A 27,794-nucleotide genomic window follows, 5' to 3' on the forward strand; every position below is an offset into this window, starting at 1 on the left:
CCTTATCGAATTGTTGTTTAAGTCATGGTTTGTCCTTCTACTCTGCACATAGCCTGCACGAGAGAATTAAATGTATGACGCGGGAAAGGTAAACTTATTACAGAACGTTTCTAGATAGCATCTCTTTTGCATTCAATCTTGTTTTTGGTCAGCTCTTTGTTAAAAGAGTGGCACATACAACAAGACATTTCTAACATTCAATAATTGGCGCCTTTTCTGCCAACTCTTTTACAGCAAATTAAACTGTCCCCTACAATATGATCATTGATCAATCATCCTTCCAATTACTTCCACATTTGCAGTACGTTCAACAACTAAATAACACTAAACTCTACTCAATCATCTTTAGCAAAAAAAAAAAAAAAAAACATCTTCAACACAAGCTTAACCTTAATATGCTAACCTTAGTGGATAGACATAGACTCCGGCCAAGTTCACATTCCATGCATCGATATTTGTGATGCATTAATTTACTGTTGCTCCAGTTGTTGCATGGGGTGCATTTAACGTATGATCATCAGTCGATGTGCCACTAACAGATTACATTTCCTCAATAAGTGTACAAACCTGTATATCTCTCTCTCTATATATGAATCTGCATGTTATGGATATCGAAAAATTTGTACAGAAAATGAAGGACACGTATTGAATAATTCAAGCTAATTAAGATGAAAATCAACCTTGTTATTCTGAGTTTGATAGCCCTCCTCTTGATTTCTTCAACCTTATTAGTGGAGGCTAGAAGTAGGAATAATGAAGAAGAGAAGAGAAGAAGCCAAAGGAGAAGCCGCAGTGGCAGCGTAGGAAGAAGTGGAAGTCGAAGAAGAAGCAGTGGGGGAAGAAGATCAAGAGGAAGGTCTTCGTCTTCATCGGGTACTTGTGATCCTTTATTTTCATATCTCTTTGGAAGTTGTGGACAATGGCCTTTCCCTCGAAATTCACCAAACAATCCATTTCAACAACCGGTTTCTCCTTCTCCGTCACCTCGCCGCCCATCTCCGCCATATCGTCCTCCGGTAGTGCCGTCTCCTCCGCCAGTTGTTCCATCTCCACCACCCGTCGTTCCTTCACCTCCGCCACTCGTTACACCATCACCTCCACCAGTTGTTTCCTCTCCTCCGCCGGTCGTAACACCATCACCACCACCTGTAGTCTCTTCTCCGCCACCATCACCACCACCGGCCTCCCCTCCACCAGCCTCACCACCTCCTCCGTTATTTCCATCTCCGCCACCACCAATACCACCACCACCTTTAGTTCCTTCTCCACCTCCACCAGTATCTCCACCATTCTTTGTCTTCCCACCACCACTAGTTCCTTCGCCACCTCCACCAGCAGTACCTGTCTTCCCTTGGTTCTCCCCTCCTGACCCAGACCCCACTCCCGATTTTCCAATATTTTCTCCTCCCCCGGCGCCATTGGTACCGGATTTCCCTCCCGCAACACCTCAAACACCAGATTTTCCACCAGAAACTCCACTTGTGCCTATATTTACTCCACCACAACAAGATTTTCCCCCATCTACACCACTTGTCCCCATATTTTCTCCACCAGAACAAGATATTCCCCCTGCTGAACCACTTGTCCCCATATTTTCTCCACCTCCATTTTTCACTCTTCCACCACCCGAACAAAATTTACCTCCAGCTACACCACTTGTCCCCATTTTTCCGCCAGCAGATGACCCGCCAGTGATTCCTGATCAACCACCAAACAGTTTTCTGCCTTCGCCATTTATTCCTGATCAACCACCTATCAATTTTCAGCCATCACCGGTGGTTCCTGAGCAACCACCTTACAATTTTCTTCCTGATCAACCACCAAGCAGTTTTCTGCCATCACCTTTGATTCCTGATCAACCACCAAACAATTTTCTGCCATCTCCAGTGATCCCTGATCAACCGCCAGAAACGTTTGTACCTTCACCGTTGGTTCCGGATGAAGCTCCACCAGTTGCAGTGATTCCGCCATTTGAGCTTCCGCGCCACAGCCAGACTCGACACCATTAACGTAATAGTTAATGGTTCACGATCTCCGATCCATTTTAATGGTGATGGAGCTGCTCCACAAGTGAAACTGCATGCTTTTGGTTTTCGGTTATCCATTTTAATGGTTTAAGACTCCAAGTGCATGCTAGTGTAAACGATTGCGTTCTTTAATTTTTGTTACTACTATAACTATATAATGATCTTTTCGGTTATCAGCTGGACATTTTATCTTCAGATCAATTTACATTAGTTCATTTCACTTTGCAAATTCAGATAAGATTTAAACAATTGATTTAATTTTACTGAACTTATAACAGCTTTCGGTGAACTCTGCTCTTTTGTCCTTGCTACGAGTCCCTCTTTCATCGATCTGTAGATGGAATAAAAATCTCAAGTTGACTAGAAAATTGGAGGACTATTTTGTGGTACGGCTCAAAAGATTAACGTAGGACAATTGGTTCATTACAGTGGACTTATCGAGATTTAATTAAATTGATCGAAAATTTCCTCATCTGTTACCTATGTGAGTCAGTGACGAAAGAGTTGCACTGGACATCCATGTCGCAAACTCTTTTCTAGGCAAGAAGTTCATTATTTATAGAATCTATTGGCAAATGAAAAAAATTAGACGGTAAAGATTGATTCTCACGGCTCAAATTCAAGAACCCATATTGAAAGCATTCTCATATTTTTTTTGTTTTGTTAATCAAACTATATTGCCCATGGTTCCAAATCAAACTCACTTTATTAATATATTTATATCATATCTATTTACCTTTGAGTAACAAAAAGCAGAATTTCAATTTTTAAGTTGTGATTCCAATTCCTCTGAAACATAAGGCTCAACTCGTAAGTTCATATTTTCGTAAATAAAAATTACTAACATTTTAATTTTTTTTTAAAAAAATCATGCTCAATGTGAATAGATTGTGTACTTACAGGGAAGATTATATTAAAAAATAACTAGCTATTATTATTATATTGATTTATCGAACATTTGAAATTTTATAATTACATATAATCACATATATATATTTAAAAAAAAACATTGAGATATGCAATTTGTTACTAAGCTACCGTAGAATATTGTGTTACCTTATTTATAAATTATGATTTGCTCATTTGGTAAGATTAAGTAAGAATCAAAATATTTTTCGATATCTTTTATTTATAAATTAGGGGAAAAGACAGAAACGACACTTCAAATTAAACTATTTCCTTGAAAATGACCATGGAATTTAAATTCCACTTTCTAGCCATTTAATTTACTAACTAGTTCTATACTGTTTTTACACAACTTTTATACAAGTTTTATACAAATCTTATACATAAATATTCTATACGGAAATTATACAATTTTGATACATAATTTATATAATAATTGTACATTTGCACTTCAAATTAAACTATTTCCTTGAAAATGGTCATAGAATTTAAATTCCACTTTCTAGCCATTTTAATTTACTGACTAGTTCTATACCATTTTTACACAACTTTTATACAAATCTTATACATAAATATTCTATATGGAAATTATACAGTTTTGATACATAATTTATATAATAACTGTGCTTTTTTTTACGTGTTTTATACAACAATTATATAATTTGTATACACTTTCTAAATATTGTACATATACATATTTGATAGAACTATACAATTTCTATACATATATCCATATAGATTTATATTCTATTTAATAATTATATCGTTTTTATATAATTTAATTATTATTTCTAAACAATAAAAAAAAACAGAATATTTGATCAAGTTAAAAATTTATAGTAAAAAAAAAATTAAAATATTTTTAAAAGGGCAGAATTGCCCAAGTTGAATATTGTATCAGTATTGTATATAGACTGTATCAGTATTGTATATGGACTACGTGAATCAAAATGACCCAAATTGAGAAAGATTAGGAAATGGCTATAAAATAACATTTGTTTAGCCGACTGGACATTATTTGTCCAAATGCCAAACTTGGGCTATAATTGGATTATTATTTTTTAAAAAGGTGGTACAGTGATTATAGTACTAATATTTTTATATTCATAAAACAAAAAAATGCAACTTAAAAAGTTCTTTAACTTCAAATAGCATTTTTTTTTCCAGGATTTCAAATTTAAATTTTGAAATGGACTAAATTAAACACAAACCCCACTTCAACAATTTGTTAAAAAGTATCCTCAACTCAAGATTCACTACACAGAATTCCAAAATTCACCAAAAATGGAAAACAAAAAATGAATTCCATAAACGGTTAACCGAATTCCAAATATTCTCTCTTTCTTCCAACTCAATTTCATTCATCAATGGCGAATCAGAGCAAAGATTTACCCATGGAATGCTGGGAATTGATATTCAATCGACTAACTCACCAATCCGACTTGGAATCATTTTCACTGGTGTGTAAACAGTTTCTTGCTTTGACAAATCGGCTACGACTCAGTTTGTCGGTAATTGACTCTACTTTGCTCATCCACGGTACTATAGCGAAACTCATTCACCGTTTTCCGAATCTTAGTTCCATAGATTTGAGTAATTTTAGCGGTGATCTTGATCCTGTTCTTGTTGATCTTGCTAATTCTGTTTCGTATACATCGAAAATCGAGAAACTTGATGTATCGAATCGGAAGAAGTTGCCAGTTAAGGGGTTGAGGGAGTTGGCTGGGAACTTGAAGGGGTTGAGGGTTTTGAATTGTAGTAATGTGAGTGTTTTGTGTGATTATGATCTGTATGTTATTGCTGATTTGTTTCCGTATTTGGAAGAGATAGATATTAGCTATCCGAGTATGGATTATGTTGTGGATAGGGGGTATATTGCTTCTGAGGCTAGTAAATTGGCTGTGACTGATGATGGGATTGAGGTTTTATCGGTGAAATTGAGTGGCTTGCGGAGGATTAATATTGCGGGGAATCATTTGATTACTGATAGGTCACTTGTTGCACTTTCGATGAATTGTTTGAATTTAGAAGGCGTTGAGATGGATGATTGCCCTTTTGTTACTTTGAAAGGTATACTTTCTATACTGCGTACTTGTGCTGCGTTGAGTTGGATTTCAGTATCTGAGATTCGCATTGATAAAACGAGTTCTGGTTTTGAATGTTTGGCTACTTCTAGCCGAACTTTACAGAAACTCGAGGTTGCCAATTCGAGTATCTCGGATGAATTCCTCTTCATGGTGGCTAATGCTTGTTTACCTTTGAATACGCTTTCACTTTGTTGGTGTAGTGATTTTACATTATCTGGTATCTCTAAGCTGTTGTGTGCCTACCGGTCACTGAAGTTCGTATCTTTGGATGAGGTAGAGCTTTTGACAGATGAGTATATGAATGAGATATCCCAATATCTAAGATGTCTTGCTACCATTCATCTCGGTGGTTGTGTGAGATTGACCAATTTGACATTCTTCACACTTGCAAGGAACTGTCCTTTACTAGAGCAAGTTTACATGGAAAATACTGGTTTTGGGACGAAGGACTGTTTTCAGCATGGTGTAAAGAACCTGAGAATCAGGGATGTTAATTTGTCAAGTAACAGGTACCTAGATGATGATGCTCTCATGAACGTTGCTTTGATTTGCCCCAACATGGATTTTCTAGATGTTTCATCGTGTAATTGTCTTACAGAGGCAGGTATTATTTCTGCTCTTGAGGTGTGCAATCAGATAAGGAATTTGCAACTTGATAACTGTCCAGGGATTAAGCATATCGGGAAAGGCGCAGAATTGCCTAATGTTGAGGTAATTAGTGCAGCTGGTTCAGCAATAAATGATGAAGGCCTGGCCATGATCGGAAACAGATGTTCTCGCCTGCTGAAATTAAACTTGGAGAACTGTAAAGGAGTGACTGCAGAGGGCTTACATGCTATAGTGAAAAACTGTAGATCATTGAGAGATATAAACTTGAAGAGGTGTCCTCAAGTTAGTATCAATTCTCTAAATAGTTTGGTGTTTTCGTCTTCATCACTAAGGAGAGTTATTCCTCCCTGTTGCTCTGCTTTCACTGATAGCTTGAGGGGATTTTACTTGCACCACGGATGTCGAGTGTACTCAGGCTAGTCTTTTCTTGGTACGTAGCACCCCTTTGGTTTCAAACATTTTCCATTTTCTTATTTCTTGTGTGATGTGTCAATCGATAAGTAATCCTGTTTTTTCATTCTTGTTAACCAAATGTTGAATTCTCCTGTATTCGTTGAAAGTGGAAATAGAGGAGCAACCTGCTATCATGATGGGTGTTCTTTTTTATAGAGTATAATTTTACGATTTAAGTTTTGATTCTTCAGAACATTTCTGGATTAGATATGGTTTCAAATTATTCTTGTATAATTATAAATTAGATTTGATTTGATATAAGCATGTTTATTAGGTGCTTAATAAGTGAAAATAACACTAACCATTCAAATCATTCCTTCTATATCAATCTTTTCACATTGTATAACAACATACAGAAGTTTTGGATTCGAGTTGCAGCGTCACTTGCACATACTTGGTTCGGAAACAGAATTAGGCCTGTAAGTAAAAATGTGCACTCTCTTTAGAAACTAGCATAATACTAGAATTTTAATAAAATATGATTTGCTTATTTGGTAATATTATATAAGAATTGACAAGTTTAGATAGTTTTGACAGTTTATGAGAAAAAAATACAATTTTAAAAATCTAAATTTTATGTATAACCCTCCCCAGACCCCAATTGGTGGGAATACACTGGGTTTGTTGTTGTTGTTGTAAATTTTATGTATAAATAAAATTTCATCTTCAAATTCAAACTGGCCCTTATGATAAGAAGGGAGCTATTTCCCCTCGCATCTCAAATTTGAATCTTGAAATGGACTAAATCAAACACAATCTACTAGTTCTTGGCTGGTCCATCAATAACGTAAAAGTATAGACCCCACTTCAACAATTTGACAAAGTGGTCACTTACTAAATTCCAAGTTTTGCCAAAGAAAACAATTCCATATTAACTGAACTCAAAATCCCCTCTCTTTATTCCAACTCAATTTTCCTTTGCAATTTTTAGCCCTAATTAGCTCAATACCATGGCGAATCAGTGGAAGGATTTGCCAGTAGAATGCTGGGAAATGATATTCAATCGTCTGCATGACCAATCCGATTTGGAATCATTTTCTCTTGTATGCAAACCGTTTCTTGCTTTGACAAATTGTCTCCGTCTAAGTTTGTCTGTTATCGACTCCACTTTGCTCATCCATGGTACCATATCGAAACTCATTCATCGTTTTCCGAATCTTAATTCCATTGATCTTAGTAAGCTTAGCTGTGATCTTGACCCTGTTCTTGTTGATCTTGCTAATTCGATCTCGTATACATCCAATCTCGAACAACTTTGTGTTTCGAATAGGAAAAAATTACCCATTAAAGGGTTGAAGGAATTGGGTCGGAAATTAAAGGGCTTGAGGGTTTTAACATGTAGTAATGTCATTCTTTTGGATGATTCCGATTTGTATGTTATTGCTGATTTGTTTCCATATTTGGAAGAGCTAGATATTAGTAATCCACACTCGGTTTTTGTTTTTAATTCTTTTCGCATGGCTTCTGAGGCTGGTAAGTTGGCGGTGACTGATTCAGGGGTTGAGGTTTTGTCGATGAAAATGAGTAGCTTGTGGAAGATTAATATTACTGGGAATTGTTTGATTACGGATAGGTCTCTTGTTGCACTTTCTATGAATTGTTTGAATTTAGAAGCGATTGAGATGGAAAATTGCCGTTTGGTTACACTAAAAGGGATCCTTTCTATATTGCGTGCTTGTGCTGCGTTGAGTTGGATTTCAGTGTCTAAGATTCACATTGGTCGATCGAGCTCTGGTTTTGAATGTTTGGCTACTTCTAGACGAACGTTACAGAAATTCGAGGTTTCCAGCTCGAGTATCTCGGACGAATTCCTCTTCATGTTGGCTAATGCTTCTCTCCCTTTGAATACACTTTCACTTTGTTGGTGTACAGATTTTACATTGTCGGGTATCTCTAAGCTATTGTGTGCATACCAGTCACTAAAGTCCATATCTTTGTTTCAAGTAGAATTTTTGACAGATGAGTGTATGAATGAGATATCCCAATATCTACGATGTCTTGTCACCATTCGTCTCAGCGGTTGTAAGAGATTGACCAATTTGGCGTTCTTCACACTTGCAAGAAACTGTCCTTCACTAGAGGAAGTTTACATGGAAAATACTGGTTTTTGGACGAAGGATTGTTTTCATAATGGTGTAATGAACCCGAGAATCAGGGTTGTTGATTTGTCAAGTTACTGGTACCTAGATGATGAATCTCTCATGATGGTTGCTTTGATGTGCCCCAACCTGGAATGTCTTGCTGTGCGATATTGTGGTAGTCTTTCAGAGGCAGGTATTATTTATGCTCTTGAGGTGTGCAATCAGATAAGGGATTTGAGATTTGATGGCTGTCCAGGGATTAAACATATCGGAGAAGGCGCGGAATTGCCTAATCTTGAGGTTATTAGTGCAGTTGGTTCAGCATTAAATGATAAAGGCCTGGTCATGATCGAAAGCAGATGTTCTCGCCTGATGAAATTAAACTTGCAGAACTGTGAAGGAGTGACAGCAGAGGGCTTACATGCAATCGTGAAAAATTGTAGATCATGGAGAGAGATAAACTTGAGGTCCTCAAGTTAGTATCCATTCTCTAAATAGTTTGGTGTTTTTGTCTTCAGCACCAAGGGGATTTATTCCGCCCTGTTGCTCTGCTTTTACTGATAGCTTGAGGGGATTTTACTTGCACCATGGATATCTGTACTCAGGTTAGTTTTTTCTTGGTATGTAGCACATATTATACATTGTGTCCCTTTGGTTTCAAACATTTTCCATTTTCTTATTTCTTGTGTGATGTTTCAATTGATGAGTAATCCAGTTTTTTCGTTCTTGTTAGCCAAATGTTGAATTCTCCTGTATTCGTTGAAAGTGGAAGTGGAGGAGCAACCTGCTATCATGATGGATGTTCTTTTTTATAGAGTATAATTTTATGATTTGAGTTTTGATTCTTCAGATTATTTCTGGATTAGATATAGTTTCAAAATATTCTTGTATACTTATAAGATCAGATATGATTTGCTATGAGCATGTACAAATAGGTTTTTTATAAGTGCAAATAACACTAACTATTCAAATCATTTCTTGTATATCAGTCTTTCCACATTGCAGAACTATAACACCTCGAACTTCTGAGTTAAGAGCTGAACCGTTCTACGTGTGTAACTAGATTAAAACTTGGTAAAACCTCCTTTTTACCTAGGTGTTAAGATAAATTCTTTAAGTAGGAGGAGCCTTGGATCTGAATTAAGGTAATATGGAACCTCTAGCACAAAGTTAAGTTGAGAGCCTTCCTACTGATTAAGTTTTTATATAAGTTTTTACTAGGTTCAACTTCAAACGAGCATTACTCCTAGAATATGAAGAGTTAGGTGGCCCAATACCTATGAAATTAAAGGTTTTTGAGTCTTCTTTCTAACGTCGCCGACCGCTTGTCCATCCGCGCTCTGAGTAAAAATTTTATGGTCATTTACTACAATGATGCAGTGCAGTGGACTGTAGCGAAACACGGAACACTGGCCGCGTTTCGCAAGGCGCGGGCAGTGTTTTGGCCCGAAACTTCCAGGCATTCTGCCTTGGAATGGCTGGGAAAAGCTGGGAGCATTTCACCATGTGCTGACCGCGTTTCAGACGCGGTTGGGCCGATGGAAGTCATTGAAAGGTTGTTTTCTCCGATTTTCCATTTTATTTTTCATTCCCATCAGCTCGTGTCTCTCCTCTCCTCATCCACCATCATCAAGGTGAGTCTCTCCCATGTAATTCTAAGCGTTTTCAAGTAATTCTAACATCCAAATACAGATTCTTAACAAATTCTACATCATAATCTTAAGGTTTTCAAGAAATGTTCAGTCAAGATTCCTAGAACTGAATTCTTGAAGCTTCTTCCTCAAGTTAGGGTTCCTCCTTGATTTGTTGGACAGAAATTAAGGTATGTAAGAATTCAATGGGGAATTCCTTCCATCCTCGGGCCAAGAATTTCAAAAGCCTGTTATGAAAAAGTTAGGATTTTTACACTCAATGTTTATAATTTTCCTTGTTTTACAAATTGGTTTGATTTAATTGGCATTTAATCTTGAAAAAACTGTAGAACTGCGTGAAAGTTGTGATCTTTATCACCTGTTGATATTCCGGTACGAGTTTGAAAGAGTTTATTAAATTAGATAGCTCACTTATAGTTCTTTTGAAAGTGGGTATGCTTTTCATGAAATTTTCTTGAATCTGATGTCATAGTATGTTTTAAGACATATTTTGTTATCATGAAGTCCAAAGAGTTGATTTTGAGTGTAGTTCTTGAAAAGATAATTTGAGTATAGATTTATACTTTACCTTTAGATAGATAAAAATTTATCCATCTATGAGCATATGATTATACAATTGATTTTGGAAGTATTATTGCACCGAGAGGATACGAGTTTAGAAAATTCAAATCCCATAACTACATTTCACCATAGGATTTGTGATTGTACTGCTAGTAGGTTGATCTTTCTTAGCCCAAAAGGCTAATTTAGTGGATCCAAATATAGATAGACAGGTCCTATACACTGGCAAGGTATGGGACAACCCTTCCATTGAATTAGATGTTGGACCTCACGAGCTCACGTGATGTATGTCGATGATAAGAAACTCTCACCTTAAGGCTCTACTTTATTTTGAAAGTTGTGTGATGTGATCCATTGTTCAGTTATAGATAGTATGATTTTAAGATATGTTTTAGTTCATGAAAGATCATTCACAGAAGTCCTTACTTTTTGGTTTTAGCTGCAATTACTCTTATCTTGTTTTTATACTTGTGAAAATCTTATTAAGTTCTTCCAAAGCATGTCAAAGATATGACTTTTAATTGTTTAGCCTTACTCTTACATACCCAATACCTTTCCTGTACTGACACAAATTTTCCTTCCATCCTTTCATTGATGTAGATTCTGGTGCTCATTCTCAAGCTCGTGGCTAGATAGTGGCAGATTCCTTCTCAGAAGTTTGCGAGTTCTCTTCGTCCGGGGACGTAGCAGAGTTGGCTTCCTAGTTTCTTTCAGTTCAGACATTGTTTTGTTTTATGGGTAGGACCGGGGCCTTGTCCCGGCAAACTTATTTCCTTCAGTAATTAGAGGCTTGACAAACATAAGTATTTGGTTTTGTATTTAGACATCTTTTGATTTTCAGAATCTAGACATGATTTTTAGTTCACAGCTTCTGCTTTAGTTTTCGTAAACATATATTATTCTGTAGATATGCTATGCTCAGGGTCCGCCGGGGGCTACTTGTGGCTCCAAGTGTTGGTCACACCTAGAATGTAGACTCGGTTTGTGAGTCTAACAACATACTCCCATAGATTTTGGATTCAAGTTTCCAAGTCTACCTATGCACGAATGCACTTGGCTCATGAAATAGAAGTAGGGTGAGAGGCAGGTGAATTGTGAAAGACAAGTAAAAATATAAGCTGTCTTTAGAAACTAGCTTAAAACTAGATCCCACATACAACCCAATTCTTTCTCAACTCCAGTTCTCTTCCTCCTTGCCAATTCATTTCGCCATTTCAGTGATTAAGATGAACGCACTATATGATATGGAGATTCGTCCCTGACTTGATGACACCTTTTCAAGTTTATCTCTCAATGTTGTACTAATTCTCACTATTGCCTGTATTCCCTTTGCTTCTCAATTCTCCAAGTCTAACTTCAATAGGCGCGAACATCTGCTCCCAATGATGGCCAGGCCTTTATCACTTATTGCTGAATCAGCTGCATGGATGATTACCTACAGATTAGGCAGTTTAGGGCCGTTGCTGATACGTTTAATCAATTGACAATCACCAAATTGCAAATTCCTGGTATGATCGCACAAGCAATACCTGCCTCTGTGAGAGCCTCACATGAGTACACATTTAAGACTCTCCAAGTTGGGGCACACTGAAGCAACATATGTGAGAGAGTCAGCATTCAAATGATCGTTAAATTCCAAACTAACAGTCCTGATTCTTGGGTTGTTCACACCATTATGAAAATAATCTTCTTTTCCTCCCAAAACCAATATTGTCCATAGTAACTGCTTCCAGTGAAGGACTATTTCTCGCAAGCGGGAAGAACGTGGAAAGAGTCAATTCCTCACTATGGCTGAGATCAATAGTAACAAGATTTCGCAAATATTGAGATAAGTCATTCCTAGGACAGTCAGTGAATCGTCTCCAACCAGAGATAAACATTGAAGTGTCCGATACGCACATAGAAGCAAAGAGATACTAGATAATGTGAAAGCCTATTCAGAGGGAGAGAAACATTGGCCACCAAGAAAAGGAATTCATCCGAAATAGTCGAATTAGAAACTTTGAGCGACTGTAAAGCTCGGCTAGAAGTAGCAAAAACATTAAAAACCAGAACTTGATTGACCATTGTGAACCTTGTACACTGCAATCCAATTCAAAGAAGCACAAGCACGCTATATAGAGAGCACCCCTTTCAAAGTTACCGAAGTGTTCTCCACCTCAATGGCTTCTAATTGCGAACAATTTTCAGACGAAGCAACAAGGAGAATAATAGCCAGAAACACTAATCATACTCAAATATACCGATCAAACCTCAATCCCAGAATCAGTAACGCCCAATTCGCTAGCGTTTGGAAGTTGATTAAATTCATCAACTGTAAAAGCCCCCATCCATGGAGACCCAATGTCTAGCTCCTACGTCACCTATGCTGAAACAGAAGTGGGGTGAGAGGCATGTGAATTGTGAAACACAAGTAAAAATGTAAGCTGTCTTTCGAAACTAGCTTAAAACTAGATCCCACATACAATCCAATTCTTTCTTAACTCCAGTTCTCTTCTCCATTTTATAATAAACATACTAAAAACACATGGCCTCATCCATTCTGCTAACTTTTTCTTTCCTTTTCAAAAGTCCAAGTTAGTTTCTCAAAACCTTATGTAATAAATTATTATGACATCTCCGTCGTCTTCTTTCTCCCAACTTCTTAATCAAACCCAATCTGCTAGTTCTTGGCTGGCCTCTGATATGAACATATTCGCCGTTTTAATCACCAGATAACTACATAAAAATAGACACTGCTGTTGCTGTGCTCATTTTTTTTATTTTTCTTCTTCTTTCTTGAAACGGGCAGAAATTCAAGGGACATTGCACTGCGGAGCTGCTATACATATTGTATCCAAGACCCTCCCTTGACATTCCTGCACTTCTATATATAATGCTGGATATGCATTACAGCAATTTTTGCAAGTAGTATTCTGTATCAAGTTTAATTGTTTGGATAAACACATCCTTCACCTTCATGCTCAAACATCATGCCATTATTTCAGAAGTAAGCCTCAGTTGGCTTGATATGCAGAAGTCTGGTTGGTCTGGTCTGAAATTTATATGTACTCAAACAATGCAAGTGTAGGCATCAATTGAGAAAAGAGAATTATGGTATTCAAGCAATATGTCGACTAATATATAAAATAGTTACATTTTATCTGTAAATATTTCCAGAGAGAAACTCAGAAGGAATGAGGGTTGGACCCAAAGAATTGGACACTGAAGAAACCTGTCAGAAAAGAATGTTACTGCAACTAGCGAGTTAGGATCTCTAACCTATGGTTGACATCTTTTCAAAGAAATATCACAGATCCTAACTACCCTCAGTACCTTCATGACTAAAAATCCACTTGGGCACATTCGGTGTGGCAAGTGGTGAAGGAAAGTCCTTATGTTACAACTGACTCCATAATTCAACCTATAACAGGGTTAGCCCTTACTACTTATAGATGCTTCTCATTATACTTGTCTTTCCTCATTGGAGAATGCACGTGTTATGCGGACGTATTTCAGTTCACCCCACATAGAATTTCAGTGCTGGAATCCTCGCCAAATGGAAGATTGAGGTCTGGGAGTACAAATTTAGACTCCAGACAATCTTGCTGCTCTTCCGGAGATGATGGCACTACTGCAACTTTGTCCAGGGAGATGGGAATGGATGGATTACTTGGTAGGACCTCTTGCTGATACTGACTCAAACTCCCATCATATGCAACAGTTGTACCTCTTTCATTTGCCTGTTGAGTCTGCAAATCAAGCTGGAGAAAAGGACATCAAGTTAGTATAAAACTTCAATTCATTCATTCTTTCTTGATTTGTAGAGGAGGAAAAAAGTAGGTAATGCTTTGCTTTTCCCAGTCTCAAGTGGCAAGGCTTTTTTCTCTTATTTTTGAAAAAGTTTGAGTACTGTTGAAAAAGTTCTAAGAAAATTCATCAAGAAAGTCCATCTATTTGCTCAAGCTAATATTCATCATTTGTGCTACAACTAGGTGCTATTGATTCACTTTTGAAGATAAAGCCAGTCTAAGAGAAATGTGCATGAAACATCAAGGTTGGCTAAGGTTAAATTTTTTATTTTTTTTTAGAAAAAGGTATCATACAGTACAAAATAGACCAGCCAGGCAGCCAAATGGATTAGCCATATTACCTTCATTCTTTTCAGGTTTTGATTTGTATCCCTCTGTTTCTCCAAATTGGCTTGTACCAAAGCTAGTTCCTGCATAGAGAGTGGTATTAATTCAGGAACTTAAACACAATTCAACTATAAGGATAACTTATCACAATAGCCAAGAAGAATACCTTCTTCAATTGCTTTCTTTCCTTGATTAGCATGATCTCCTCCTCTTTCAGTTCTGTCAGTGTCTGCTCATCACAGAGAGGGGAAAGGGAAAAATAAGTAAGATGGAGCATTTAACGTTCTAGGGTCAGGCACTTTAAAAAAATCAAAGTAGAAGCGATGAAGCAAGGGGTCTTCCTTCAAACTACAAACTTTTTGCATTAAAAATGTCTGTAGGAGCAATGGGTTTATACATTATGCTTTCCAGGAATGTAAAAACTAACCTTTTTCTTCCTTGATCTCTTGCTGGTGGTAGCATCACTAGAACCATTAACCTGAAAGTCAAGCAAAATCTGCAGATAAGTGATGTCCCATCAAAAGCGTGGTGCCTTTCAAGAAAATGTAGTGCATAATGACTTGCTGCAAACAGTGTATATATGAAAGGCATGTCAAAGGAAACAACTTTTCTGCATACATATTTAAGATTATATCGTGTGTTTGAAATATTAATCAAGACTCTAACAAAATAAGCAAAAAATGGTTAGGGACAAAAGTAAGTTGAACACATACATGGGACAAAAAAAAAAAGTTTCCCAGGCAAAAAGCACAAGAAATGTAGGTAATTAGACAACAACAGTTTATACTTTAACATATCTCATTTTTAACAATATCCGTAGCATGATAAACGCCTCTTTCAAAGTAGGGGCAGTAACTTCTTAATGAGACGGAGAGAGATACAAAATTAAGTTTGCTTTGACAAACATACACCTGTTTTGTCATAGATATCACCCCTAGGAAGACTTTTTACACATGCATTTCTGATAAACCCCTGCATTAAAAAATACTTCTTTGACTAAATACTTTCACTTCTACAGCTGCCACTTCTTGATTATATTACCAAAGAGTACTAAAGATATATTTAGTTATTCGGAGGTAGCGGTATGGACCGGGAATACATTGAGTTTGTTGTTGTTGTACTAAAGGTATAACATTTATGCTAACAAAAAGAAGCTGTCAAGATTAGGTATTACACTAAAATAATTAGCTAGAAAAATCTTTGTCGTTCAACTTTTTTTTGACTGTGCCAGAAGATGAGTAGTTATTAAGCTGCTGTTTACTGTAGTAAGAGTAGCAAGAATGAGAAGGTTCAACATCAATTATTTATATCTAAAAAAATAATTTTAATTATATACAATGTTATATTTTTTCAGTGAGGTATATTCCTCGACCCTACCCAACTCAGCTTCTGAGTAACAAGAGACTAGCCAAGAGCGATGAGTATACAAAAAGAAAAGGGATGTGTGGAGGGTGCACAATATTCTAAATTTCTAACAATCACAAATATTTGTCTTTCCAGACGTAATTTTTTAGTCACATGAAACAATTGACTACGTACTATTGTGGGGTGCCCCAAAATATTCGTTCCCATTTGCTGTCAACCAAATGGCGTTTAAATTGTGGGACAGAGCTCATACGGCTAGATATATAGTAGATACTAGATTCTGGGACCCTGAAACCACAGCTTAACCGATCTTCACACCCTAGTCTTAGATTAAAAATGCATCAAAATATGTTTTAATTTTTATAATTCTAAATATATAATATGGAGAATTTAAATTAAAAAGAATAAAAATATTTATTTAAACGGGTTTAAAAAATAGACAAAATAAATTAAAAAAGAGGGAGCAATAGTAATAATAAATAAAGTGCATGACCACTAACAAACACTACCACCAAACTGAACGCAGACCTATTTGCCACGAACACACGCCATCCTCTTTAGTCTTTACTCATCATCTAAATTCCAAACTACTTGCCTTTTTCTCAAATAAACTAAAATGACGTAAATGCCCCCACTAATCACACCTGGACACAAAAGAGAAGTAGGCAAGGATAATGAAAAGTGAGGACAAAAGGGAGTTTGACCAACGGTGGAGGAGGTGGCTAGTGGGGTCAAGCTAATGCTTCTTTTGCAATTCAGTACCAAATCCAAGGGTTCAAAAAGAGAACCAACCCCGACAACGATTGATGACATTTTATTAGTCTAGTCACTTCATCAGGTCGGCCAAATTGACTCAATTTGCCCTTGAGAATAAAGGGTAGTTTCGTCATTTAGAAAGTACTTATTTGTGATAAAATAATCTCAAACTGGCATGACATAAATTTATACAGCCTATCAAAATAATAGACTAAATTGTGAAATATCTTTATTATTTAAAAAATAATAGAAAATGTGACACGAAGACGCGATACAATAATGGGTGGGTTTTGGGGTGGGGAGAGGAAAACGTGAAGAGTCATTCAATCTTGTGCGTCTGACAACATTACGTTGAAAGTAAAGTCACCACTTTCTTCCTCTTTGTAAATATTCATTTAATAGTAACTTTAATAAAAATATAGCAGGGTACTTTGGTCAACACGCGTCCAATAAAACGGAGCCGCCAAACAACGACGACCACCGTTCACTCACCGGAGACCTTCGGAAAAACAGCAGCTAAATCCCATAAGAGTAAGTTTGGTTTTTCTATTAAACTGAAAAAACAGCGATAGGTGTATGAGTGAGATAGACCAATGAAACCGCGGCGGCTTGAAACTCGAAAAAGAGTTACTTGCTCCGTTCGATATTTCAAAAATAGATTAAACGTCACGAATAAAAATGAACGGGAAAAAATATATTCAAATTTTGGGAGGAGTCACCAGGAGCGAATCGAATGACATGCAATACAAAACAACTCGCCATAACCACCACACACCACTCAGAATCCGGTTTTCACCGTAAACGAAGTACCCGACGGAATAACTAATAACCGTATACACAAAAAGCACGCACATCGACAAATAGAGAAGAAGAAGGAAGAACAAAATGAAACAATTATACAAACCTTAGATCTCGTGCTGCTTGGAGCTTTAGACGGCGGAGGTGTAAGTCCGCTGGACTCTTCACAACCACCCTCACCTGCACCTCCACTTCCACCACCAGCTCCCCAACTAACAGATGTAGCCCCACTCCATGACAAAGGAGTAGTAGGACTAGCACGTGGAGCCGGTTTTTTAGCATTAAAAGAAACCGGTCTAGACCTGCGTTGACGGACACTCCACTCAAGCGGTACTAAATCCGTCTTGTTGTCAGACTTTGAGGGTAACGGATTGACCTGGTTGAGACCCAGCAGTAATTCAGCAACGACAGTGTCATCCATGATTGCTGCTTTAAGCCACTCTTCTTCAGTCATGGCGGTGGAAAGGGAATGAAGAAGGAAGAGTACAGGAGAGGGGTTGGGAAAAGGTGTAAGGAAGGAAGATGAAAGAGGAAAGGGTGGAATGAGATTGTGGGGATAGTGGTGGCAAAGGCAAATAAAAATGGGAAAGAGCAAGGGTAGAGCTTACATTAAATTAAAAATATTAAATGGCCAGGATGACATGAAGTAGTTATATTTATACACTATCCAAGTGCGTGGATGTGTCCTTATACTAATCTGTATTCAAAACTTTTAAAAAGATTTACAACTATCCATTCCAGATAATAGAGTAGTAAAATTATTATTTTAGTAATTATTACTTCTTAAAATATATATAAATAAGAAAACATGGGTGGAATAAGTAGTAAATTTTAAGATATTAGAAATTAAATTCTAAATTGTTGAATAGTTCTTAATAAAAATATAAATTTTGATTTAAAACTACAAAGTTTCATCGAATCTATGTATCGAATTCTAACTCCTCTACTTCAAAAGTGGAGATAGAGATAAAATTTAAGAATTTGATTAATAATTAATTTTTTCTTTTTGTGCTAATAGTTTTAAGAGGAAATGGAAAAATCCTATTAGTTTGAATTTTTCTGAAGTTTACCAGTTATTATTGTTTTTATAGTGAATTTGTGAAGGTGTAAAATATTTTAATCTTTACTAACCATAGGTTTATAAATATGTATTTAATGTTGATGGGGAGATGCCAATAGACACACACATACACACTTCAGTGTTGGTGTTGAATGGAAGGCAACAATTGGAAATGGGATTACACATCTTTTTCTCTTTTGTTTATAGGAGGACTTTATGGGACCCACTTTTAAAACGTGGCAGTGATCAACTGTTTTTGATGATCGGGGATTTTGAGAGTGTGTATGTGGAACACACGCGCTAACGGGATGCGAGTGGTTGAGACTCGGAAGTAAGAGAGATGGATGGGAGAATGGTGATGTTGTCTGTTTGAGAGTTGAATGTGGGGACCTAATTGGCTGGTTTTATGCACACATTGTGCCGCATATGACACTTTTTCTTATCGATTCTTCCAATCCAATTAGTAAAAACTTACCTTATCTGTTCTTACTATTCTCATTTAACTTATCAACCACTTGTTTCTCTCTTCATAAAGATCTCAATTAAGAAATTTGGGAGGAGATCTTATTGTAAGATATTCTCTCTAAGTCAATTTTACGCACCGTCAATGAAAATCTATCATACTCTAATACAGATGCAGAATACTAACAAAAAAAAAAAAAGTCTCTAAATCTCAATTTATTTAATGTTATCTGATTTGACACATGTTTTGACAAAAAAAAAAAAAGTTTTTTTACAATTTGTAATCTAACGTAAGTCATAGATGTTGTAGCTGTTAGAATTGTTTATTTTATGTGGACTTAATATTAATTTTTTATTAAATTAAAGTAAAACAGGCTGATGTTATTAGTTGGTGGACAAGACGCAGGCCGTATATTCATGCGTATTCCATATGGGTTTGTATCCATTTCATGTTATTGGTGTGGGCTGACAATAGTGTAGGTCAGTAGTAGACCTGTGAGTCCATAATGGGGGTGCACTAGGTTAAGGCTTTTAAGCTTATAAATATAAGGCTAGGTCCCCTCTCCTAACTTTAACATATAAGACGCATTCCCATAAATTGTTAGCCGTTATAAGCAAAGGAGAGGAAGACTCAGCCTAGTTCGTTTTTAGTTACATGTAAACAATGGCGGACAAAGGTATGCACCTTTCCTCCCTCATATTTCGTTACTTAGTGTTCTTGGTTTATGTGAATCTGTGGTGTGTTTTGCTATTAATTTAACACTTGGTATCAGAGATTTTCACATAGATCTTAAACCCTATGACTGAATACTATGATGTATTTTTCGAGAACCTCAACATGATTGAGTTTTGAAATTTGTTTAATATTATCACTAATTTATTTTTCTTTTTCGCTGCGTTTCTCGGTGATAAAGTGTTAATTTTATTTATAATATTTTTAATTATGTGGTTACGTGCTGTATCACATGAGTAAATTAAGAAATGGCATGTTGAATCCCTGAGATTGAATTTGTTTTATAAATTAGGGTAAATAGTGTACACCAAAGGAACCTATTGACTTGCTTTATGAAACTTGTTTAATCCATTTGAGGGATATCACTAAGTTAGAACATACAATGATCTGCCCAAAGGAGATTTATTGTGTGTTTTAAATTAGCATTGTAATGAGCCCTATTATGTGAAAATATTTTGATTTTAGCAAATTTATCTGCCCAAAGGGGATAGATTTCTAATATTGAAAATATTTTCTTGCCCTGCCCAAAGGGGGGCTACTTGTCTATGCTGTGGGACTCATCATTGTGATAAGATTATTATTCTTATGCCTTGCTATTTTGACAAATTCATTCATGTTGTGTTGTGAACAGTTACCATTTATTTGAACAATAACAATGTTGAGTTGTGGTTTTGTCGGGCTCTAACTTTAAGCGATGGAAAGAAGATCTTGAATTTGCTTTGGACATGTCTGACATAGATCAAGCCTGTGAGGATGAGCCTTCACCTCTCACTGATTCTAGTATAACTGCTGAAAAAGAACTTTATGCTAAGTGGGAGAGATCTAATAGGCTATGCATCCTTGCCTTTAGGAGGTCAATTGTTGAACACCTCAAAAGTGGCTTGCCTTAAACTACCAGTGCCAAAAAGTTTCTTGCCCACGTGGAAGAAAGGTATCTTGTATCCAATAAGGTTGAGACTGGAAATCTAATGAATAAACTTGCAGGAATGAGGTATGACTTTACTGGGGGTGTTAGAGATTACATACGTAAGATGTCCACATTCAGTCCAAATTGAAAACTCTTGAAATAACTCTTCCTAATACTTACATTGTTCACTCTGATCTTAACTCTTTGCCTGCTGAGTTTAGCCAAATGAAAACTATCTATAATACTCAAGATGAATTTTGTTCAATCAATGATCTCATCTCTAAATGTGTTGTTGAAGAGGGAAAAATTAAAAAGGAGAAGGGTGAGGTTGCCATGTTAGCTTCTCATGATTCCAAAGCAAGCTCTAGCAAGGGGCATGAAAAGTTTGAAAGATCTAATAATCATACTTTTAGGAAAGGTCAGGACAAGAAAAGGCATGGTAAAGATCAGACTGATTATCTTGGGATCAATAACATAGATTTTAAGAAAAATAACAATTGCTTCTTTTGTAAGAAACCTGGTCACAAGCAGAGAGATTGCACCAAATTTTATTCTTGGATAAAAAATAAGGAGTCAAAAGAAGGTAATCACCTAACTCTTATTTATTTTGAGTCACACTTTGTAGATGTCCCTATTAATTCTTAGTGGTTTGATAGTGGAGCTACTGCTCATGTTGCCATTTCTTTGTAGGGGTTCAAAAACAAAAGGAAGTCAAAGGAAACAGAGTCAAGAATTAGAGTCGCCACAGATGTTCAAATTGAAGTAGAGTTCATAGGAACTGTAGTTTTAGACTTAGAAACTGGCTATAAGCTTGTTCTTGAAAACAGTCTTTATGTACAGTCTTTTAGATGGAATTTGATTTCTATTCTAGTTTTAGACAGATTTGGTTATGGTTTTAATTTTCTTAATGGAAAAAATAATTTTCTTTTGAACTCCCGAGTTGTTGGTCATGGAATCCTATCTGATGGTTTGTTTAAAATTTCCTTGACTTCTGATTTTGAATACAACTCTTTTAATTTTGAAATTATTGGGTCTAAACGACCAATTTTAAATGAACAATCGGGCATGTTGTGGCATAGGCGTTTAAGTCATATCTCTAAAAATAGAGTTGATAGATTGGTTAAGTCTAATATTTTACCTTCTCTTGATTTTGGGGACATAGGAACATGTATTGATTGCATTAGAGGAAAGTTGACTAAAACAAGAAAAAAGAATACTACTCGTAGTTCTGATTTGTTGAAAATCATTCACACAGACAGAAGTGGTCTGTATTCTACCACAATATATGGTTCAAGTTATTTTATCACCTTTATTGATGACTTTTCTCGGTATGGTTATGTTTTTCTTATTAAAGAAAAATCAGATTCTCTTGAAATGTTCAAAGTGTTTAAAACTGAAGTAGAGAAACAACTATGAAAGGTCATTATTAAGATTGTGAGGTCTAATCGTGGAGGTGAGTACTATGATAAATACACTGAGACTGGGCAACAGATGGGATCCTTTGCTAAATATCTACAAGATTGTGGCATAGTTTCCCAGTACACCATGCCTGGAAGTCTTAACCAAAATGGTGTAGCCAAGAGGCAAAATCGTACTTTAAAAGATATGATGAGAAGTATGATGAGTATATCTAACTTACCTGAGTTCCTTTATGGTGAAGCTATTAAAACCTCCATGTATATTCTTAATCGTGTCCCTTCCAAGTCAATCCTTAAAACCCTTTTTGAGTTGTGGACCAATAGAAAATCCAATTTAAATCATTTTTGAGTTTAGAGATGTCCTGCAGAGGTAAAGATATATAACCCTTCAGAAAAAAACTGAACATAGAACCTCGCGTTGTTTTTTCATTGGTATCCAGCTCATTCTAAAGGATACAGGTTCTACTGTCCTACAAGGGGAACAAGAATAGTTGAATTTCAAAATGCAAAATTTTTTGAATTTGATGTTGCAGATAAGGATTGTTCTCAGCATATTGCTCATGAGCCAACTGAAAGTATTGAAGCTGTCAGAATTCCTTTTACTATTACCTCAGAATCATTTGTTTCTACACCTATACATGATGAACCTCATATACATGGGCAAGCTGATGACTTTGTACCTGCAGAAATTCAGGTGCCTACTATTAAAGAAGTGGTTCAGGCACCTGCTGTTGTTGATCAAGAGGTTCAGACTTTAAGGAGATCAAGTAGACCAAGACGATCGCCGCTATCGGGTGATTATTTAGTATACCTAGCTGAAGGTGACATTATTGATCCTGTAACCTTTTCTGAAGCTTTATCATGTGCTCAATCAAAGATGTGGCTTGATGCTATGTGTGAAGAAATAAAATCCATGAGTAGAAATGATGTGTGGGAGCTTTCAGAGCTTTCTAAAGGACAGAAGATTGTTGGATGTAATGGAATTTTAAGACAAAGAAGGATTCAAATGGAAACGTTGAACGATTCAAGGCAAGATTAGTTGCTAAAGGATTCACACAGCAAGAAGGGGTTGATTACAATGAGACTTTTTCAACAGTGTCATCTAAGGATTCTTTTAGGATCTTTATGGCATTGGTAGCCCATTTTGATCTTGAGCTACATCAGATGGATGTAAAGACAACCTTTTTGAATGGTGATCTTAATGAAGAGGTTTACATGCAACAACCCCAAAGATTTGTTGGTAAAGACAGTAAACATCTTGTGTGTAAATTGAAGAAATCTATCTATGGCTAAAAGAAAGTTTCTCGACAGTGGTACTTGAAGTTTGAGGAAATTATCACTTCTATGGAATTTGTGGAGAACAAGATTGATCTCGAGATCAGTGGCAGTAAGTTTATCATTCTCACTCTTTATGTTGATGATATTTTACTTGCTAGTAATAATTTGGGGCTGTTACACGAAACTAAGCATTCATTGAACAAAATATTTGATATGAAAGATCTAGGAGAGACATCATTTGTTCTGGGCATTAAAATTCAACGAGATAGATCTCGTAAGTTATTGGGGCTTTCACAAAAATCCTATATTGATCGTATTTTAAAAAAATTTTAAATGAAAAATTGTAAGACCAGGGATGTCCTTGTGGTGAAAGGTGATAAGTTAAACCTAGACTTGTGTCCCAAAAATGATCTTGAGAAAGATTCTATGAAAGATGTGCCTTATCCAAGTGTTGTTGGAAGTCTTATGTATGCACGAGTTTGCACTCGTCCTGACATTGCTTTCATTGTCAATGCTCTTGGACGTTATCAAACTAATCCAGGAAGAAGTCATTGGGTTGCTACTAAGAAAGTAACGAGGTACTTGAAAAAAGACAAGAGATTATATGTTAGTGTACAAAAGGGTTGACGATCTTAAGGTAATTGGTTACACAAACTCAGACTTTGCTGGGTGTCTTGATGATTTGAGGTCCACTTCTTGCTTTATCTTTATGTTTGCAGGGGGTGCGATATCTTGAAAGAGTATAAAGCAAACTCTTACAACATCTTCCACTATGCAAGCAGAATTCATGGTTTGTTATGGTGCAGCTACACAAGCGCTACACAAGCCATTTGGCTTAAGAATTTTATTTCAGGAATTGTGGTAGTTGATTCCATCTCTAGACCCTTGAAGATTTATTGTGACAACAAGGCAACTATGTTTTATTCAAAAAATAATAAATCTTCTTCAGCTTCTAGGCATATGGAAACAAAATACCTGGATGTGAGAGATATGATTTAAGGGGAGGATATTGTGATTGAACATATACCTACCGATTTGATGCTTGCTGATCTACTAATCAAGGGGCTAAGACCCATAGTTATTATGCAATATGTTCAGAATATGGGTGTTGTTGAGCCATTTGATTTGTTGGGTTAGAGAGAGTATTTAATATAGTTATTCATTTGTCATTAGACTATTCACCTTATTGTTTCGGGCGTATGGTGATATTATCTCTTGAATTGACATTTATGCTATGGTAGATTTTTCTATCATTTATGTTGTTGCTTATTATTGTGCACACTTTAATATTATTTTATAATATTAAGGCTTTCTTGCCTTACGTGTTGGCTTTGTCTCATATTGATAAGATCATATTATTGTTTTATTGGATCTTTCTTTTGGAGACATATATGGTATATCATTCTATCTTGTGGATTTTCTAGTTGTTGCACAATATAATATGTTGCACATGTTGAATCTTGAAAATCAAGATTTTCTGGTGGAGCACATGTTGTTTTAGTGCTCACACATGTTATAACAGAAAATCGCGGTGACGATTTTTCTATGGTACACATGTTGATTTTAAGTGTACATGTTGATATGAAAAATCATTTGAAGGACTAACAATGAAATAGCCTCGATTTGGAGTCCATGTTGACTATTTCGTGCTACACTACCACATCATTTGGTTTATGTCTACAAAACTTCAGTGTTAGTAATTGTGGACTGGACTTGTATCGTTGCTTGATGAAAATACCGCTGCAGTTCAACAGTGATGTTTTGCTTGACTGAACTACGTTGGAAATGGCGTTCCACCACTAAGTATTTATGGCCACTGTCTATTCAGCTCGAGGGTCATTTTCATAAAAAATAAGTTTTCCAAAATTTTTCTTTAAAAGTTAACGTTGTCCAAGTGGGGGAATGTTAAAATTATTTATTTTATGTGGACTTAACATTAACTTATTATTACATTAAAGTAAAATTGGCTGATGTTATTAGTTGGTGGACAAGACACAGACCGTGTATTCATGCGGATTCCATATGGGCTTGTATCCATTTCATATTATTGGTGTGGGTTGGCAATAGTGTAGGCCTGTAGTAGACCTGTGAGCCCATAATGGGGGTGCACTAGGTTAAGGATGTTAAGCCTATAAATATAAGGTTAGGTCCCCTCTCCAGATTTTAACATGTAAGATACATTTCCATAAGCTGTCAACCGCTATAAGCAAAGGAGAGTAAGACTCAGGCTAGTTCGTCTTCAGTTATGTGTAAGCAATGGCGGACAAAGGTACGCACCTTTCCTCCCTCATATTCCGTTACTTAGTGTTCTTGGTTTATGTGAATCTGTGGTATGTTTCTCTATTAATTTAACAATAGCAGTATAAATTATCTCATTAAAAATGAAATTTATATTTAATTTAAAAATAAATTATTACTAACTATAAAAATATATCATTATTTTTAGACTAATTAAATGCAAAATGATTCGATGTACCCTTGTACTATGCTTGTTTTGTAATGTGGATACTTATACTTAAACATTTATCATATGGACCCTTTAACTCAGTAAAAAACGAATATTTTAAACCCTTTTTTGACATGGCATCCTATGTGGCATAAACCACATAGGAGCGTGCAATGCAGGCATAAAAGGCATGTCCAGACCCCAACATTCGACTTTTTAAAAGAAAAATTAATTAAAAAGGAAGAAAAAATTAATTTTCCTTTTCATGAAATGCATCAAAATGGTAATTGACATTATTTCTTTTCATTTTCTTAAATTGAGATTTTCCTTTCCATTTAAACTTTTTTTTTTCCTAATAAAAAAAAAAAACTTAGTTTATTCTTTCACTGTTATTGATTAAGTATTAAACAAGTACAGGTTACTAATTGCCAAGAAACAATGGAGAAATTCTTAATCACCTCCACCACCGTCACCGTCGCCGTCATAACTGTCGTGGTCTCAAAAGGAGCAACATTGTGTGATTTGTTTGCAGTGCTTTAAGGATGATAATTTTATAAGGAAATTGTTCGATTGTGGACATTTATTCCATGTGAATTGTGTGGATAATTGGTTAATGAGATATTGGAATTGCTCAATTTGTGGTGTTTGGCTTGAATTGATTCGGGTGATTCGAAATTGATTGAAAGTGATGATGATTAAAAGAAATAGTGGGTTGTGTCGCGCCCTATTTCGAACCTGTCGAAATAACACACGGCGTATGATGGTATGTCGTGACTCTTGGGATTAAAAATTTATCTTTAGAGTCGCCACCTAACTTTTAGGAAAAATTAGGAAAAACCATTTTTTAATTTTAAAAACTCTGTTTTACTCTATCGAAAATGTTGTAGAGATTCTGAGTAAGGGTTCTGGTTACCCAAGGGAAAGGAGTTAGACACCCCTCAGGGCCTATCCGAAGATAGTCCTTACGCTTAGTTTAGAAAAAATATTAGAAAAACTTTATTTTGTTATTTGCTTAAAACAATGATAGGAAAACTTTTATTATCTTTGAGAGGGGAAGGTTCGAAGTATATAAAATACACCAATATAATATACCGAATGTATGTGCATATCAGGTTATAAAAATAGGAAAGAAGAAATCTAGAAAGTGATATGTATATGTTGAGTGGGAAAATAAGAGATTTATAATTTTACAAGAACATATGTATGAAATTGGGTAAATGTATCCTTTGAAAAATAAAGAAAATATAATCTTTAAAATATGAGAAAATTTACTTGTTAAAATAAGATGAAATCCTATGAAATCGTAAAGGGATCACACATGTTAGCTTATATATGTATATCCATACACACACACACACACACACACACACATATATATATAATTTTATTTTTTTGTGGATTAAAAGCACAAATAATAGATAAAATATCACAACTAAAAGTGGGTCGAAATAAATTTTTTGAGTAGTAGATGAAACTAAAGATATAATAATGAAAAATGGGTGGAAATAGATATTAAGACATAAAAATATAAAATGTACAAGTATAGTTAGAATCAAGTATGGATAATAATTAAATGACTATAATAGCGGTAGAATATATCTCATGTATAATAGTGTAAATATATACCTCACGATTTTCATGTCCCTTTGAAATCTGGAGAAAATTCGAAGCGGATGTTGAAAAATAAAGAAGCAGAACATTGATATTGTTTAATAAATTAAGATTGGTGATTCCGAAAAGTGTAAGTTTGGGGACTTTTTTTTCAAATAAATTACATTGAAACTTCATTTTATTATTTTATGGATTTATTTATTTTAAAAACATGAATGATTGGTATGCTTGTTTTAAAATGTTTGTGATGAGTTTTTAAAATAACCGAATATAAAATGAATTTTTTACCTAGTACGAATCATGCGCTATTTGCGAAAATTGAGAGGTTAAAGGTATGTGAACGGATCAACAAGTAATATGGCATCATAAACATCAAATAAAACTATCTTAAACGAAATAGACAATAAGAGTTAGTCATAAAAAAAACTCAATATGATAAAGATATAAATTAAATCTAATGGAGATG

At 35.6% G+C, this 27,794-nt stretch overlaps 3 protein-coding genes across 13 annotated transcripts; 2 read left to right on the forward strand and 1 right to left on the reverse strand.

Annotated features, from left to right (window-relative positions):
* The first annotated feature begins 668 nt into the window (after positions 1–668).
* On the forward strand, positions 669–2,009 carry LOC107864745 (leucine-rich repeat extensin-like protein 3). Its single transcript, XM_016711177.2, has one exon. It carries the CDS (start codon positions 669–671, stop codon positions 2,007–2,009), a length of 1,341 nt encoding a protein of 446 aa, XP_016566663.2.
* Positions 2,010–4,077: 2,068 nt separating this feature from the next.
* On the forward strand, positions 4,078–11,255 carry LOC107862009 (F-box/LRR-repeat protein 3). Of its 10 annotated transcripts, XR_007053921.1 has the most exons (5): positions 4,078–5,529; positions 5,619–6,059; positions 7,580–8,768; positions 8,897–8,979; positions 10,977–11,255. XR_007053921.1 is itself a non-coding variant. In XM_016707441.2 (2 exons), the coding sequence occupies exon 1, from the start codon at positions 4,301–4,303 to the stop codon at positions 6,047–6,049; it is 1,749 nt and encodes a 582-aa protein (XP_016562927.2). In that variant the 5' UTR covers positions 4,080–4,300; the 3' UTR covers positions 6,050–6,059; positions 10,977–11,255. The 10 variants fall into 10 exon arrangements, 1 of the variants encoding a protein (XP_016562927.2); XR_007053920.1 differs by lacking the exon at positions 8,897–8,979; XR_007053922.1 differs by lacking the exon at positions 8,897–8,979 and having other exon boundaries at positions 8,030–8,768.
* Positions 11,256–13,453: 2,198 nt separating this feature from the next.
* Positions 13,454–18,193, reverse strand: LOC107862011. 2 transcript variants are annotated; one of them, XM_016707444.2, is made up of 5 exons: positions 17,520–18,193; positions 14,922–14,972; positions 14,661–14,723; positions 14,509–14,577; positions 13,454–14,119 (listed from the first exon to the last, which is right to left on the reverse strand). In XM_016707444.2, the coding sequence occupies exons 1-5, from the start codon at positions 17,865–17,867 to the stop codon at positions 13,871–13,873; spliced, it is 780 nt and encodes a 259-aa protein (XP_016562930.2). In that variant the 5' UTR covers positions 17,868–18,193; the 3' UTR covers positions 13,454–13,870. The 2 variants fall into 2 exon arrangements, with proteins under 2 accessions (XP_016562930.2, XP_047265881.1); XM_047409925.1 differs by having other exon boundaries at positions 14,922–14,990; positions 17,520–18,046.
* Positions 18,194–27,794: the final 9,601 nt, after the last annotated feature.

Source organism: Capsicum annuum, chromosome 3, assembly GCF_002878395.1.
Source record: "Capsicum annuum cultivar UCD-10X-F1 chromosome 3, UCD10Xv1.1, whole genome shotgun sequence".
Classification (NCBI taxonomy): domain Eukaryota; kingdom Viridiplantae; phylum Streptophyta; class Magnoliopsida; order Solanales; family Solanaceae; genus Capsicum; species Capsicum annuum.

Bases quoted from the DNA above. Each gene is read 5' to 3' on its own strand.
- LOC107864745 (XM_016711177.2), top strand. From the start codon at position 669: ATGAAAATCAACCTTGTTATTCTGAGTTTGATAGCCCTCCTCTTGATT.
- LOC107862009 (XM_016707441.2), top strand. From the start codon at position 4,301: ATGGCGAATCAGAGCAAAGATTTACCCATGGAATGCTGGGAATTGATA.
- LOC107862011 (XM_047409925.1), bottom strand. From the start codon at position 17,867: ATGACTGAAGAAGAGTGGCTTAAAGCAGCAATCATGGATGACACTGTC. The intron at 14,724-14,921 runs GTTAGTTTTTAC...TGTGATGAGCAG, and splicing joins AGAGATCAAGGAAGAAAAAG to ACACTGACAGAACTGAAAGA. The intron at 14,120-14,508 runs GTAATATGGCTA...CCTTTTCTCCAG, and splicing joins AAAACCTGAAAAGAATGAAG to CTTGATTTGCAGACTCAACA.